The sequence below is a fragment of the Saccostrea cucullata genome, unplaced genomic scaffold, assembly GCF_032062105.1.
Source record: "Saccostrea cucullata isolate Sc308-1 unplaced genomic scaffold, CSIRO_AGI_Scuc_v1 ctg965, whole genome shotgun sequence".
NCBI classification, from domain to species: domain Eukaryota; kingdom Metazoa; phylum Mollusca; class Bivalvia; order Ostreida; family Ostreidae; genus Saccostrea; species Saccostrea cuccullata.
Window position 1 is genome coordinate 265,500 of NW_026928551.1, and position 17,623 is coordinate 283,122.

The 17,623-nt window shown below is 34.3% G+C and overlaps 1 protein-coding gene across 1 annotated transcript; it reads right to left on the reverse strand.

The window, feature by feature from the left end:
* Nucleotides 1-1,011: 1,011 nt before the first annotated feature.
* On the reverse strand, nucleotides 1,012-16,647 carry LOC134277926 (cilia- and flagella-associated protein 44-like). The gene is made up of 38 exons (XM_062760227.1): nucleotides 16,621-16,647; nucleotides 15,256-15,909; nucleotides 14,309-14,350; nucleotides 14,154-14,203; nucleotides 13,395-13,872; nucleotides 12,923-13,067; nucleotides 12,585-12,747; nucleotides 12,282-12,421; nucleotides 11,960-12,139; nucleotides 11,383-11,662; nucleotides 11,122-11,283; nucleotides 10,821-10,968; nucleotides 10,615-10,709; nucleotides 10,218-10,421; nucleotides 9,984-10,094; nucleotides 9,628-9,780; nucleotides 9,384-9,510; nucleotides 9,094-9,107; nucleotides 8,551-8,699; nucleotides 8,161-8,437; nucleotides 7,949-8,001; nucleotides 7,701-7,863; nucleotides 7,482-7,612; nucleotides 7,102-7,292; nucleotides 6,731-6,897; nucleotides 6,188-6,376; nucleotides 5,683-5,867; nucleotides 5,428-5,563; nucleotides 5,214-5,338; nucleotides 4,594-4,722; nucleotides 4,372-4,486; nucleotides 4,047-4,233; nucleotides 3,519-3,637; nucleotides 3,205-3,381; nucleotides 2,883-3,079; nucleotides 2,340-2,565; nucleotides 2,049-2,183; nucleotides 1,012-1,837 (listed from the first exon to the last, which is right to left on the reverse strand). Exons 1-38 carry the CDS (start codon nucleotides 16,634-16,636, stop codon nucleotides 1,637-1,639), a joined length of 6,414 nt encoding a protein of 2,137 aa, XP_062616211.1. The 5' UTR covers nucleotides 16,637-16,647; the 3' UTR covers nucleotides 1,012-1,636.
* Nucleotides 16,648-17,623: the final 976 nt, after the last annotated feature.

A 17,623-nucleotide genomic window follows, 5' to 3' on the forward strand; every position in this document is an offset into this window, starting at 1 on the left:
TAGATGATGAAGATTCCAAGTTTTAAGAGTCTTACCCAAGGGGAGACAATTTAGAAATAATGAAAACAGAGAGTCATTTGAAAATCTTTTCCACTTGGAACCAATGATTAGAAAAAAGAATCCAATCAGATTCTTTTACAATTGTAATAAGTGGAAATTTCAGCGAGACACAAACTTTGTGAATTTAAAAAAAAGTATTGGTGAATATTTTATTGATCAAGATATCTATAAAAACTAATATAGAACAAATTTCTAGCGATTTCATTTTAAGGATCTCTAAGCCCTCACTAATAATGGCAAAACTGAATCCCGTATAATTCTGCTTATACTAGTACTGTTGTTAAAATTTCTGCAAATCTTGGTACCAATAGCTTAGGTTAGGCTACAATAAGGGTCAGTCTGCTAGAATATCATGTGAACAGCATACCACAAATAGATGCATATATAAAAGGAGACATTCCATGATGTGTAGATTCAAGCTTAGGCATGACAAACTGTTATGTGAAAGAATTGGATAAATGTTACCTAGATATTTTTGAAGATGCATACAAAAGTTCAAGCAAGTGTACAGTTTACAAGGATAAATGAATACAATGTATCATCCATATGTTGCTGTCGTCCTTAGTGTATGCCTTTCAGCTTGTAATAGTTTGGACTAAATGGCTAGAGCACCTGACTTGTAATGCAGAGGACTTTAGTTTGATTCTGAGTTCAGCTTTTTATTCTATCCTTTGATGCAACATTTGGTACTGTTGCCAAGTAGAAACCTGCATGTGAAAGTCCTGCCTGAGGCTATTGAAATTGGATTGTGTCTCCAGGGCCAAGGACATTCAAGAAGGGAGGAATGTCATAGTTTTGGTATAAAGGGCTGAGATATTGGACTGGGATGGCTCAATGGATGAGTGCCTGAATAGTAATACAGGATTCCTGTTCGACTCCTTTCTTCTTTCACGTTACAAACTCTAGTACTGAAAATTAGACTTTCTCAATGGCAACAAAAGCTAGACATAGTAAAAGTGGTATGACCTATTTATTCAATAAATCAAGCACACTTGTATGTGTAGTACATTTCTTGTATTTATGATTTTTTGACATAATTAATATAAATAAAAAAGGAAATATAAATTACACAGTCAATATCACATACAATGTATCACAATTATATGTCCTTTAGATAGAGTGAGGACAATAGGACGGAATAAGATTTACAGAGAACAAATTTCACATAGCTCCACAGGGATGAAGCTCTAGATATATATAATTTTGTCAATAAGAAATATAAATCATAATCAAAATTTGCAAAGCATACAATAAATTGATAAAAATGAAGAACTTTATAGTGGGTTATTTTGGTAGGGTGCTAATTTCAGTTGGGTGTTCCATTTTTAACTATGAGAACATGTGTTTAAATCATGTTTCATATGTACAGTGAAACACATCCATATTAAAAATTTATTAAAAAAAAAAAATACAACCAATCTGGTTATTTTTGAACCAGGCTGTTTGAACTAAATTGGCAAAATAAAATATCTGCCAAAATAAGCTTTTATTTTGCACAGTGTAATTCTTAATAACATCAATACTTATTTGTGACATTCATATTTAAAATATTGAAATTCAAGAAGCAAGTCTTTAATTAATTACTGATTGTTCTCATATTGGGGGGACTTTGGGGGAGTGGGGGTTGGGCGGGGGGTAAGATATGCCCTCCTTTGCGGGATAAGAGCATGATCTCCTCCTTGAGAGCGTCTATCTCCTGGGCCTGGAGCTGCACTAGCTGTATCAATCTCTGTCTCTCCCTGATGTCAGCCTTTCTAGCACCTGTATATTCCTGACCCTGTGGAAAGAGTAGGCATGTTTAATATTATTTCTTTCTCCAATATTGCTAAAATACTTGAGATTTTTAATTGAGTTTGAAATGAAGATAAATGGAAGTATGTTTAGTTTTCTTATTCTGTCAAGTTTAAGAGACTTTTTGTAAGTTTCTTGGTTCCTTTCAAGAAAATAATATTTAGGAAAAAGGTGAATGGAGAAAAACCAACACTTACAGAATTCTTCTGCCTGGAGTCAAGTTCTGATTCGTATGATTTCTTTTCATTCAGTAACAGACAAAGTTGGTCCAGTCTGTTTGTATTATCACGAATAAGGGCTGTGATTTTGGCTTTCTTCTCAGCTATCTTTTCCTAAAACAATTTTTTTTTTCATCATTTACAATTATAAAGCTTGAACATAAGATATAACATTACAATATTATGGAAACAAATGCTGATCAAGTGTCTCATTAGATACCAGTACATTTTTTGATGTATTTTATGACACAAATCAAACATTATACTTACATCCCATACTTCTAATTCCTCGGCACATTGAATTTCAGTCAAACGTAATTTTTCTTTCAATTCCTCAATCTGCCTATTCACAGTAATAGTCTCCAACTTTTCTAAGTCAACAATCCTACCAAACTTGGCAATCATCATTTCATTGGTGCGTTCCTCCATTTCTGAAATTTTGCTGTCAAACACTTTCCTGTCCTTAATGAGCTGAACGTGTTTCCTTCTGGATTCCCTACATAAAAATGAAAAGTTTTATATTTGTGTGAAAAAAACTTATTCTTTATGTTGAGGAAACACTGCTTGTTGTCCAAGTGATGTATTTTCCTGGTGCCTTGTGCAATGAAAATTTGTTTTTTTTCTTATTTACATTGTACAAGAATATACATGTACTATAAGACACAAATATTATACAAGTAAAAATAAGAAATTAAATCACTTCGTTAATGTTCCATACATTCCATTTTGCTTCTTTACATACATTCTCTTTTGCTTTTCACATGATTAAAAAATGTTCAAGTATTTTACATGTCTGATTAAACAGGTACTGACTTCATGTGTTTCTTCTGCATGTGCTTTTCATGCTCCAGCTCCTTGATCCTTTGCTGAAGTCTGGTGACGCCATGTGACTCAAACACCAGTGTCTGAGAAAGATCTTGGGGCAGGATACCATTAATTATGTACTGTATCTGATGGAGCTTCAGAGTCACCACCACATCTAACTCATTCAATTTCTGCTGCTTCTCTAGCTATAAATGGAAAAAAAAAAGCTACTATGTTGGACACAAACATTGCTGGATTTGTTACAGAATTCTTGATATTAAGTAAGAAAATTTGTCAATAAACAACACTAGTTCTCTTTTCTACATTGTACCTGGAAGGCCTCAAGGTCATTCTGGGCAGCTTTCAGAGCACCGTCCACTACTTTCAGTTTCTTGTTGTTGCTGTCGGTTTCTTTCCGTAGAGCCTCGTTATTCTTCTTCTCCTCCTGTAGAGCTTCCTCGATGTCCAACTTCTTCTCCCTCAGTTGACAAGTATTATCATAGATATTCTGTCAAAATATTAATCAAAATTAATAAATTTTCTTTGAGTCTTTCCAAAATAAACAGCAGGTTGGCAACTATATATGCAATGAATTACATGTACCTGCATCTTAAGAGAATACCAGATGACACTGAATTTTATTACCTGATCACAGCCTGGGGGACAGATGTCAAGGTCATATCCTCCTTCTTCCTCGGACTCTTCATCATCTTCATCCCAGTCAGATTCATCATCAGAATCTTCATCACTGTCTTCATCAGAACCTACAGAAATCACGTCAGCAGTGTTAATTATTTCTATTTCCAAAAGAAATGGTTTAAAGGCAAAACCAAATGAGTGGCCCATGCACCACAATGCTCAACTGAGTTACCATGGCCCTTTGTTCTTTAAATAAAGATTTTAATAAAAATTCCTCAATTTTATTCACATGACAATTGTGACCCAACCTAGCCCCAACAGGACATGACATTACTTAACTCAAATCAGCAACTCCTTGGAAATTGTGACCAAACTCATACAAATTTTATGATTAATATCACTTATTTGTGCTTTGGTTATATTGATGAAAAAATTGTTGGTCCCTTGAATTTTTTAATATAGGAATCTGAGCTAGTCTGTTAATTATAATTAATAAATTGTTGTTGTTCAAACACAGTGAAAGATTGAATGTACCTTCTCCATCTGTGACCTTCTTTTTGGATCTCTTGATTTTCTTTTTGAATACTTTGGTCAAGTAGTCCGTAAACTTGTTGTTCTCTCCTAGAGAAAGCTGGAACTGAGCGTACAGTTGTTTCTCTCTCTCCTGTAACTTCTCTATCTCCTTCTTCTTCATATCCTGCTTCCCTTGTAGCTCAATTATCTGATAAAAATAAGGATCAAAAATCTTAATATATTGTTGTTTTTATGTATTACTTGTAAGGCAGTTGGGGCTTCCCATATATATGGTGTGGAGGGTCCAATAATCATCACTAATATACCACTGGATAATTCTGATTACCTTTGCCTGCATTTCCAGTTTCTCCTGTTGCTTCCCTGACACTTTGGCCTCCATAACATCCTCTCTCTTTTCATACTCTTTTAGCAGAACAAATTCTTCAAATAGTGTTACCTGCCTGTATATAAGAAATAAATCTCTGAAATCCTAAACTGTTCTTTCAAATCAACATTCATGGGATTATCCACTAGTGGTAAAAATGCGTATTTGTAATTGGATCCCTACCTTAAGTCAGCATTCTTCATCACTATATCTAGCCTGAACTTATCATGGCGTAACAGTCTCAGTTCAGCATCAAAGTTTAACAAGAGCTCCTCAATTCTTCCCAGAAGTCGATCTTGTTCATACAGCATCCTGTCAAACAAATACATATTTTACCAGACTGAGACTAACACAGATGTATAATTTGATTCTGACAAAATGTTGCATTTCAAAACAATATTTTGAACAATTAAACAACTAGGGGGAAAATTATGTTAAACCAATTAGCAATAGAAATCAGTGTTTTTGATACTGGTGTCTATCCTTTTTACATTTATTACGAAATTGCTTTAAAAGTGCAGTTTGCTTGGTCCTTGAAAAAAAATGAACAAATCTGGTTGGTCTACATTAAAATCTTAATAAAAACTCCAAAAGTTAAATAGAGGTTGAACTCTCTGAGGTACTCCATCTCAGAAAAGATCAGATGGGCCAATCAGCGAGCAGCAAATTTACAAACAAAATGAATATTCTATAGATTTATAGGATATGGACAACAAAACAAAATAGATGGAATTACATATGATATAACCCACCAATCCACTAAATGATGTTTTGTTACAACACTACATTGTTTTATGACATACTTGATTTCCATGCTTTCTTTCATCTGTAGCTCTAGTGGAGAAGTCTCTATTTCTTCCAATTCATCATCCTCCCCAGCCTTAGAATCACTGACTATTGTGCTTGGTTTAGGGGTGGGTGATGCTCCCTAGAAGAAGTGTTTGTCATATAAAGTAACAGGAAATTCTCACTCTGTTAAAATCATTCAGAATTTACTCCACATCTATGTAAAGTTACCTTGTCCTTGGCTGTGTCAGCAGTGTTACCAAACCCCCCAAAACCTCCAAACCCACCGCCTCCCTTAGCTTCTTTGGCTCTCACTTCCATCTCCTTCTTAAACGCCAGCAAGGTGTCTCTGGTGTATTCTAATTTCCTTAAAAATATGGATGTAAGAGAACAATTAGTTATATGCTTAAACATAATTGAACATTCAAAAGTGGTGGAAAAACTACATTACATACAAACATTATAAAATTGGTACTAGTAACTTACTTCTCTGGCATTTCATCAGGGTACATTTTGGGGACTGGAGGAATGGGCTTGTGCTTTGATTTATCTAAGTTAGTCTGAACTTCTCCGAGCTGAGCCACCAATTCACGAATCTCCTCAATCACACTCAGTTTCTTGTCTCTTATTTTGAGCAGACGTAGATTGAAATTATACTTGTGCTCATGTATCTAGTAAGAAAAAGAAACTTATTATTCAAAAGCATATGTACAAATCTTACTAAAAATGTAAACGTGAAAAATTCAATAATGTAAGAAAAAACAGTTAATAAATGTGTTTATTACTTATGTTGTAGTTATTAAATTCATCTAAATGTCTGCTACGTGATCAACCAAGTCATGTGATATCAAATAAGATGTGTTCTTATATGGCTAAGAGAATGCTCAAAGCAGTTTATAGTAAATGTAATGCAAAATTTAGACTACATTTTAAAGCTCCAGGAAGCACTTACAATATTGGTGCAGATATGTTTTATTAATGTTGTACTCACTAAATCTTTAAGGATGAGTAATCTGCCCCTGGCTTTTTCTACATTCATTCTTAGATGGTCAGGTACCACGTAATCCTTGGCTGTTTTCAGTTTGAAGTCTCCCATATTATCCTTGGCCTCTTTAATGGCTGCCAGGTCTGCTGGATCCTCATAATCGTCATCAGGCTTTGTGTTGTATAACTCCTCCCACTGAAAATTATAGAAAAATTTCAATTTTAATTAATATGTATACAACATATTGTATTTCGCCATGTATTTTACTAATCCTATTTCTTCAGACTTAAAAAATGAACAAGAGGCTTAACTTTTAACCAAGCAGCTTTAAAAAAAAGATAAAGAAAATTCAGAATACATTGTACATAAGCCAACAACTTTGGATAAACTAATTTTAAAATAATGTATATTTATGTTATATATATAAATGTACTAAAATCAGCTGTAAACAACACTGTATCCACTGATCAGACAATATAACCCATACAAATTTTTGTTTTAGATGGATTAACTTTAAGCTGATCACTAGATGACCCTATGTATCCTGACCTGGGCCCTCCTTGCCGCCCGCTTTTGTTTCTTCTCCTCCACTTTATGTAGGGCTTTGTTGATTCTCTCCCCCATACTGCCCTTCAGGGTCGTGGTCAGTTTGGTCCCCGTCTGATCCCCGGGCTTTCCACCACTTCCAGCATGTTCATCCGAGTGTGACAGTTTACCTAAAAAAATCATCGTTTTAATTTATGTATATAGCATCTTTGCTCTCTTGATAATAAATCAATATTTAAATAAGGAAAGAAAGCACTTAATATGAACATAGAATGATCAAATTCCTTATATTTTCTTCTGTGAAAAATATGGGGACAGACATATTGGAGTTTTATACACACTTTTCATATACTGCTGATTTGAATATGACTTACCCCCTAAGAGGTCACGGGTGGGGTCTCTAGTTATGTCATCTTTTACCATGGTCATTGTTTTCCTTCTCTCAAACTCGGCCTTCATTTGGTAAAAGTCATCTGACAGCTTCGCTGCCCTAAAACTTGCTACTTCATGTGGTGTTTTAAATGCTTTTACAACTATCCTTTCACATTCAACCACATCTTTGTACCTAAAAGACAGATAATTTGCAAAAGAATGTTTTCAGTACAAATTTCATGATATTGTTCTTTACTAGTATTTTATTGTATACCACAATTAAGTTAAATGCAGATGTTTGCATGAAAATGTCTAGATCAATCAAATAATGTTGAAAGCACCCAAGAAGCAGACCCGATGACCTACAAACCAGTGTAATCACCTTTTTCTCAGCTTTTCCAATGCTACCCTCTGTTTTTCTGCCTCCCATGCTAATTCCTTTCTAACTAGGTCAATTCGATCAGTCTTCTGCTTTTCTAATTCAAGTTTGATTTCTCTATCCAATTCAAATTCCTGCCCAACAAAATTTGACATGAATATAATATTGTTTAATTGATATCAGTTGACACTACCATACACTCTGTATAACACTGGTACTTGCCTCCTTTTTCAGTTGCAGATGAACAGGAAGTCCTTCATTTTGTTCCAGAATGCTCTTGAACTGTCGCCTTAGCTTTGCTATCTGGCGACGAACCTCTTTTTTCTTTTCATCAGCTATTTTCATCATTTTATCATGTTCTGCCTTTTGTTTTGCATCTTCAATACTGAAAAATGATAGGGTTTTATGATATAAACAGAATTTTTAATAAATCTATATCAAGCTAAAAAAGTGAGACATTTATGTTTTACCTGTAAGCATTTGGATCTTCAATATCATCAACACTGATTTGTTCTCCAGATTTCTAAAAAAAAAGTCCAAGAAGATGTTCAAGTTTTGTTCTTCAAAAAAAAAAATTGTAAATTTTGATTACTCCTTATATAATTTGCCAGGTAGCCAAGCAATTCAATTTTCAACACAGATATAGCAAGCCTGCACATGTTTGAGGTTGTAAGACACTGACCTTTGCTGAGGGGAGTTTGGCTTTGGCCTCGGCCACTTTCTGGTCCACCTTTTCTTGCTCCATTATGTCATACAGGAAGAAGTTGCCATCAGCTCCTACTGACACCAGCATCTTCTCGTCTGGACTTACTCCTAGTCTCACAACATGGCCATAGTTATTGTCATGAAAGTTCAACTTCCAGTGGGGACCAAACGCATCCATACTGAATTCCTTCTCTAGACCCTGAATTCTTATTCCACCATCTTCCATACCAAACAAGATTTGTCGTCCATTACCACTATAAACAAAAATTCAGCCTGACATTATAGACAACTTACAGACTTTTTAATACACACTAAACACAAACTATGTGTATTGGGCTATTGGTGCTTTTTTATTACTACTAAATACCTGTATTGCATAAACGTGATTGGAACATCATTGGAATCTGTTACAGGAATGGATTGTAATGGTGCATCTTGGAGTTCTTCAGGTAATCTTGATCTCTCTTCTTCAGTGGTAAACTTACATTCATACATATATCCAGCATCAAACTCTCCCTGTTCATAAAAAAAGGCTAGAGTTTATATAGCTGTTTTGAAAAAAAAAATCAAACAAAATTAAATACTGTAGATCACTAAATTTTTGACATTATTTTTGCGAGAGAGTCATCGACTCTTGATTAGAGAGCAAAATTTTCACAAATTGTGGTTATTGCTCTATATAATCCAGGAATCTATTATAGGAATTAAATTTTTGTGAGCACACTGTCTCATGTAATTCCATTCTGGCTCTGGAATAAAAAGTGATTTACAGTATCTCTGCAATAAAATGAAAACAAATTAAAGCAAAAGAATTTTCACATGAGTTTTTGTACAAATAATCAAAAAATTTCACAAAAATGCAACAAAAGCTTCCAATGGTAAAAGGTACATGTAATCAACCACTGTATACAGGCTGTAATTTATCTAAATGCAACAAATTTAATTAACAGTTGAAAATTTGGTATTTACTGATATCTATACTGATATCTAAAATATACCATGGATATGTTTAAGTAAAATTTAATCTTAATCATTTTTCTTTACATTTTTCAGCCCTAATATCTAAAATCCTTGAATACAATTTAGTTATTGCCTTTTTCCTTATAAGTTCAAAAAGATAATATATATTTAAAAACATTATATACTTTATGTACTGTAACACTCATGGCACATGAAGTGCCATTAGTTTTTAAAACTTGCCTTCCTCTATATCTCCTTGTTCTGACTCTGTCTCCAGTCCTCTCTCTATCCTCTTCCTTCTCTCTTCCTCCTCCTTCTTCTTCCTCTCCTCCTCCTCAATTCTCTTCCTCTCAAGCTCTTCTTCATGCTGTGATATAAAATAATTCATATAACTAATAAATGATTGAGTTATTTCTCATGTAAACTTTATGGTTTTAAAAGAGAAATTCAGTTTGGAATTTTCAAGCATCTTTCATGCACTTACACGTAATCGAGACTTGATGCTTTTGAACTTGTAGGACCTCACTGGTAAGCCAGTAATGTGAAAAGTTTTAGATGTATCAAATGTTGCCCCATCTGGAGAATCAACTTCTAACACAAGACCATCTTCACAAAATACCAAGAGAGTGGATTTTTTCTGAAAATTAAGAACAAATTTTCATGTTTTTATACTAAAAGTACTGAAAAGATAAACTTCATTTCTTTATGCTCCCATCACAGTATATATGAATGGATTTTGTGTGTTTTAGATATCACATCTATCACAAGGGCAGAACAGTAAGTACCTAAAAATTAAGCTAACCCTTTAATCATTTAAATTTGACAAAAATAAGCACTCACAAAAGACGAGGGAGACCACTGGACCTGTCTCACTGCTGCGGGGGTCTCTATAAATCCTATTGGTTCATAGGTTTTTCCGATATTCATAAAAAATATTGTGTTATCTGCACCCTGTAAAAGAAATTTGGTTAAATTATAAATAATAAATTTGACCAAGAGAAGAATAGAATTTATAAACGATTTTAATTAAATGTATTCAAAAATAGGTTAAAAATCAATCTATGAAACTCTTACCCCTGAAGCAAGAATATCTCCTTTGTCATTCACAGCAAGGGAAGTAACGGCCTTGGTATGAGGTTTGAAGACCTGATCGAGGTCAAGGTCAATGTCATGTTTGTGTTTTTTGTGTGCTTGATCTTCATTGGCCTTGGCAATAGACATGATTCTGACCACACCATCACTAAATCCAGCTATGATAGTTTTTGCTTTAGGATCAACCTAAAATATGGGTATAATTCATGTGCAAGGTTAAAATTGAAGCATCATCACTATTGAAATGATACTGTATATTACAGTAAATGAACATACAAGCATATCACTTTATTTACTACATGTAAAATTTCGACCATGTCAGCTGATGATTTAACATAAGGGTAATATATGTATATGAAGAGGAAATAGATGAGCTTACAATTTGTGGAGCCCAGATCAGAGCTGTTCCAGCATCAGCAAACCTCTTCTCATACAGCTGTTTCTTCTGTAGAAAATCAAACACCCGCACTGTGTCTACAAAACCAAAGCATCTGTGTATTTGTGCTTGTGTTATTACTTGCTCTTGGCATTAAGAAATATTAGGTGAGTTGTAGTTTATAAATAAGAAAAATGCCGTAGACTTACGATCAACACCAGTGGTGGCTACGAGGTGAGTGAGGGGTGACACATCACACCCGGTGATGGCTCCAGCGTGGTAGGAGAAGAGTTTGTCTGGGGCTTGGGAGGTGTGTGAAAAAGTCAGATCCAATTTCCATATACCACCATTGGCATCCTACAAGGATTAATTATGAAAAATATTCTTAAAACAATAATTTAAAAATCCTATGATTTCATCAATTGTAGCTAAAATGTAAATGGATTCACTATAAAACTCTTTTATCTCCCCTTTTTATATACTTTCTATACAATATTTTGCAGGACTTACCTGTGCATACCACACAGTGACCTCATTTTCTGCATCAGTGGACTTCAGTATGGACTTTAGATGGACATCATGGCCCACTCGCAGCTCATTCATAGGCTCCATTTCAAACAGTCCTGATTCGTCTGCCACATCAGCTGTGTCCACACTCTCAAAGTCCCAGACCTGAAAAGCATAGTACACACAATAAACATCTGCCGCTTGTATAGAACATCTGATCTTAAGACTCCTTCTACACATTAAACAATACCAGATGAAACCTACCCTTATAAATCCATCCATTCCAACAGTCATTAGCTCCCCTTCATCCAGAAGGATTTGCTGGATGGATCCATGGTGACACATTTTTTTCCCTTTGCGTCCAATCTCCACTTTGATTAAGCCACCCTCCCAGAGAAGCATGTTACCAGATTCTGTTCCAGACAACACTTTTCCATCAGGAAGTTCAACATAACCTTCTATGTCTGAAATCTCAGTTTTGCCAAACTTTCCCAGTTCTCCTTGAAGTTTTAAACCTGTGAAAGTGTCTGCCATTTTCCAGAATCTGTAAAAGAAACCAATAGATGTACATTAGACAATATAATTCAATACATGTACTTTAATTGTAAAAGCCCCAAACTCTACATTTTACTGGCACAGGCTTAAAACTTCAATTATTGGTTTGTTGTTGTCATTCAATTTTGAATCCAATGAACTTTTAACAGCATAACTAAACTGCTATGTATAATTATATTCCTCATGTTGGCAAATTTAATTTATTCTCCTTTTTAAAAAAGTTTTCTTTCATTCTATTTTTTGTATATCTATATACTTTTAAATATTTAGATGAAGTTATTCTTGCCTGATATGTCCAGTACCAGCGGTGGTCAGCTGCCCCTCCAGTTCCGTGGAGAAGGTCACACGGAACACTTCCTGGGAGAAGGCCTTTGACCTCAGTACTGTTTGCTCCTCCTTCCAGTCCCAGATAGTTAACATGTAGTCCGGGTCCCCTCCCACAGAAGCCAGTAAATCACCCTTAGGACTGCCAAAGAAAAGGCAATATTCATAGTTATTTTTTCAAAGCAATTTTTATAGAGATTTGAGTTATAAAAGGAACTTTTTAATAGTAAAAATATGATATCAAGCATTTCTAAAAAGACAAATACAGTGTAGTATGAACTTACTTAAAGTCAACATATGAGTAGGATCGCTCTGTCCCCCCTCTCAGGATTCGATGCAGCTTTAGTGATGGATACTCAAAGATGTTGATGTTAGGTGAGGTTCCCTTTTCAGCAACAGCAAAATATTTCTTAGAAGGATGAACCTGTAAACAAAAATTATACTTAAAGTAAATATCAAATAAAAATATAACCTATACAAGAGATGTACTACGTGTACTGAACTTAATTATTTTCACACAAAAATATTGATGGCCCTACATTGACTCTCACACTGAAGATAACAATGAGATGGCAGGTACTACTTACTGTGATGGCCCCAATACCTCCCCCACTGGTACTGCGCAGGTATTTCTGTTCCTTTGTCTGCAGATCCAGAAGTAACACGTAGTTACCCGCAGCAAAACACACCGTTCTCTCGTCCAACAGATGGAGGTTGTGACGCTTTGTACAGTCATATCCAAATGAATGACTAGATAGAAAAGACAAAAATATGAATTGTTTCCAAAAACACTTTATTATGATTAGAGATGAAACTTATCCTTCTAAAATAAAATTTCAGTTTTAAATTACATTATAATAATAGGCACTTTTTAGATTTTTCTTTTGATAATTGGTCATATTTTCAAAGAAAACATTTATCATACGCCAGATTGATGTAGTCCTTGGGTAAGCCTGAGTCCTGAGTGATCTGTGGCTGGGAGATTAAGTCTTCGTAGTTGTAGAAAAAATCATCAGGAATCTTCTTTTTCTCCTCCTCTTCCTTTTTAGCTTTCTTCTCCCCTTCCTCATCTTTCAAAAAAACATAGAACAAAACTTTTAAAATTGAACTTTTACATAATTATACTTATTTTCTCTTTGATATATTCATGAAATAATTATAAAGAGAAAAAAAAATACTGATTTATATTTTCAAGTTTTTATGTCCCCTTATTCAAAGATTTGGGGGTACATTGTTTTTGTTTTGTTTGTCTGCCTGTTTGTCTATTTATTTGTTTCTGCAAAAACTTTCCTCATTTTTTTTACATTCCTTCTTCTCCTGAGTTTCCCTCTTTGATCGTCATGTCTCAATTTATCCCTAGTCTACCCACCCCTCACTTCCCTCTACTCAACACTTACCCTGTTCATCACCCTCGGCAGCATTTTGATTTGTATCCCCCTCTCCTGTTTCTTTAGGTTTCTCGCCCTCTGCTGTTTCCTTGGGTTTATCCTCTGTTTTCTGGTCATCCTCGGGTTTGGTTTGATCATCTGCAGCCTTTTCTTCCCCGTCTGCTTTCTTCTCCTCTGCTGGTTTATCTGTAGCTTCCTCCTCTGGTTTCTTTGAAGACTCCTCTTCCTTGCTTCCTGATTCTTGTGCTGGCTTATCTTCCTCCTTTTTCTCTCCCTCTGGTTCCTCCTGTGCCCCCTTCTCACCTCCCTCTGTTTTTTCCTGATCTTCCTTTACCACATTCTCCTTTTCCCCCTCCTCTGTTTTTTCCTGTGTGCCCTCTGGTTTCTCCTCCCCGGCCTTTTCTGGGGGAGCCTCAGACCCAGGCTCTGGTGTCTCATTCACCTCCTCCACCTTCTTTGCTTCTTCTTTAGGAATGTCATCTTTTGTCTGGTTAATCAACACATAAAATTAAAAATATGTGTAGATATGTGCAGAAATGTATTGGTATTCAACACATTTAATGAACTTAAGTTAAAAAACAAATCAAATATATAGTGTTTTTTTCTTCAATAGATTAGTTGTTTGAATTAACAGCAAAAAAACATACTTATAATATGGTTCTTTTAAAAATAGTATACTGACGATTTGGCAACAATTGAAAAAATAATGCAACAAGCATGTCTGTATTGGTAGCTAGTTTAGACTACAATAAATGATGAAATATAAACCTGTTCTGTGGCCTGGACAGGAGGTTCCACTTTCTCACTTTCTTCAGCTTCTGAAAAATTAAATTAAAATAAGTCATGATTTGTACATATTGAACATTACAACACTGGACTGTTATTATCTACATGTATTCGGCAGCTATAGAAGATAAGGTTACCTTTGTTCTCAGTTGGGGTATCCCCTTGGCCTCCTTCTTTACCTAAAAATATAATAATAAAATAGTGTGAGTGACAGAAGCTCAAATCAAATATTCTAATTATAATAAAAATGTCCCATTCCATCTTTATTTATTTTTTTTTTTTACAAAATATTATATATTTCACAGTCAGTAGCTTAAAAAAACTTTCATTCATGTATCACCTAAATACATGCAGTAAATCTAAAGACTTTTTTAAATTTACAGTATATGATAACACAATTGAATTGCAATACACACATATATCTATATATACATTTGATGAGTTACACTGTACATGAAAAGAAATTTCATATGCATATGATGAAAAAAGAAATGCATGAGGCAAAGTACTGTGAAATCATAAATTTTCATGGGTTTAATTTTCGTTGTTTTTGAGGTATGACAAGACCCACGAATTCATGTCCTAAGAGATTTTCCTAAAACAACGAAAATTTGACCCCACAAAAATGTGATTTTACAGTATTTCTTATCATATTAAATCATGCTTTGATCAAAAACATGTCATGCAATATTACATTAGATATACAATAGATCAGTTGTAGGGAAGTTTGGTACATTCTTCTCCCCAAAGTGTGACAGTTATGCCTAGAGAGATGTTTTGGGGAAGCACATGCTGGTGACTTTAGTTTATAGTTGAGGACAAGTCGCCTTCTTTCAATGTTCTGTGATCTTTGTAGACTGTGGTAGGATATACAGAAATCTTGCATTGTGATGCAAAGCTAAAAACTGAGATTTGGGTTGAAGAGTAAAAATGGAATTCATGCAGTATTTTATCCACTTCAAAGTCAGGTAATGCATTATAAGTACTGCAGCATATTGTAGAAGTGTAAATTTAAAGCTTGACATAGTGGAGCAGAATGGGGCTTTTTTTCAGTAGAGTTTATAGGTTTTATTTTGTATAATACCTCTTTGTACCATCACTGTACTATCATTTATGATGTCATTGCTTTTGGGGTTTACATGCTCTCTTTTATTAGGAAATGCAAAATTTTGGTCTCTATTCTCCTGTACATTGGATTTGTCAGATTCATTCTTTTGATCATTTGTTGTTTGTTTAGGAGATGAATCTTCATTTAAAAGAAATATTTCTTGGCAAATTACATCTGTGTTTGTCAAATCACTCCTTTCCAGTGCTGTATATTTATCATTCTCTCCAGGTGACATCTCTTCTGATTTACCAAGATTAGCATCATTGTCTCCTTTGACAAAATTCTTCATGTAATTTTCTGGATTATTTTCCCTTCTTTCATCAGATTTAGCTAATTGGGAAACTTCTGCATCAGAATTGTCAAGTAAAGTTACTTTTCCTGAGTCTACAGGGATCACAGATCTCTTAGTTGTCTCCTCTTTCTGTACATCTGACTGGTGTGTTTTACTTTGAGTTTCTTTATCATTTTGTGGAGTTTCTCTATCTTTAGGGGAAGTCAATGGGGATTTTACCTCCTGTACATCATCCTTATGCTTAAGCCTGTACCTTCTCAGAGCCTCTGCTTTCAGTTTGTGTGTGGCCCCCCTCAGTGAAAGTGTCTTTTTCCCCTTGGGATGTGAATCCTTTTTCTCTATTTGTTAACATTTCAATATTGTGAATCATGAAAATGTAATTGGTATCAAGTCCGTTTGCCCAAATATTACATGATTGCCAAAAGTCTTGTCAAGACAAATACATTTTAATACAAATATTAGAACTAGAATAATACATGGAAAAATTGTGTATTTTAATTCATTATCAATGGCATTATATTCTTTCTTCATATTAATTTTTTATGCCTCGAAGCATTTTTTTTTTTTGCACTGTGTCCCTTGTTTATGACAAAAATGACATCATTTTGATCTCACATTTCTCACAATTTTTGAAAAAATTAAAATATCACGTAAACGTGCTGGTTTCTCTGACCGGATAGTAAATTATTTCAACACTGTAAATAGTTGCATTAATTAGAACGACTTTATGTTTGTAAAGAATTATATAAATTATAGCTTGATTCAAAAGGAATGCTTACGAAATAAATAAAAAGTAAAACACAAATGCAACCATATAAAATTACAAAAAGTTTGCAAGCAGAAACAACTTCAAAGATCTATTTATCAAGATATGTTTTGATCTAACCATCTAGCTGAATTGTATTAATTACAGTTTCTTGTTATGTATTGCTTTCCGTATCTACTTTTCCTTTATGTGAAGATATTTATTAAGATTACTACGTATCCTTTATTTTTAAATCTATCGACTTGTTAATCTATAAAACATTAAAAAATGGATATAAACTTACTTTTTTCGTCATCCATGTTCCCTTGTTGCTAAGAAGCACCGGGTTGCTAATTTAACGTATAACGAACCCGAGTTGTGGTAATTTTCACACGCCTGATATCGGATCTCGATCGAAATTGAATATGATCATACCAACTGTATTTTTTTTTAATAGGTGAAACCGTGAAAGAAAAAACAATTACATCCATGAAATTGTTTACATTTACAAAATGTTTATTTATACATTAGCTTAAAATCGTGATGTCTTTATCATGTTTTTTTTCCCACTCGATTGGCGATGCTTTAGAACTGTCACCCTAAAAGTATGTTATTGCATCAGGTCCCTGATTACATTCATAATTTTATATAAAGTCTAGGATTTTTTATATCATTGAAAGCTGCTTTTTCAATAAAAAGCAACTCGAAAATTTACCTTGTCATTGCCAGCAGTGGTCATTTGCAAAATTATTTTGTTAAAAATCATTCTGATTGTACACACAAGTACTCTGAAGTTGACATCAAAAAGATGCTTGAGTTTCTGATTGACAATATCTATGTCGTTTTTGGAGACCAGGTCTTCCAACAATCTGAATTATTGGAATTCACATTTCTTTTAAAAAGATTAAAATAATTTTCAATATAATATTTATGAAAAGGGAATTAAACCAATTGCGCCCCGGTCATAGCAGACCTGTTTTTGTATTCATATGAAGCAGAATTGTGCAAAATCTTATGCGTGAAAAGAAGAAAACACTTGCTGTGACCTTCAACTCGACATTTAGATATATCGAAGACGTACTGTCAATTAACAATGGTAATTTCCATTCTTATGTCCATACGATATACCCTAGCGAGCTTGAGATAAAAGATACCACAGAGTCTGACACATCTGTGATGACTTTAACTTTTCTATCGTCAACTCTCCTTACTTATGCAGCAATATACCTTCATCACCTGCATACGGTGTTTATATATATCTCAGCTGATTCGATACGCAAGACCATGCTCTACGTAGGAACAATTTC

Coding starts and splice junctions, on each gene's coding strand:
- LOC134277926 (XM_062760227.1), bottom strand. Junction 9,781..9,983: donor AGTGGTCTCCCTCGTCTTTT/GTGAGTGCTTAT, acceptor CTTAATTTTCAG/AAAAAATCCACTCTCTTGGT. Junction 5,868..6,187: donor TACTCATCCTTAAAGATTTA/GTGAGTACAACA, acceptor TTTTCTTACTAG/ATACATGAGCACAAGTATAA.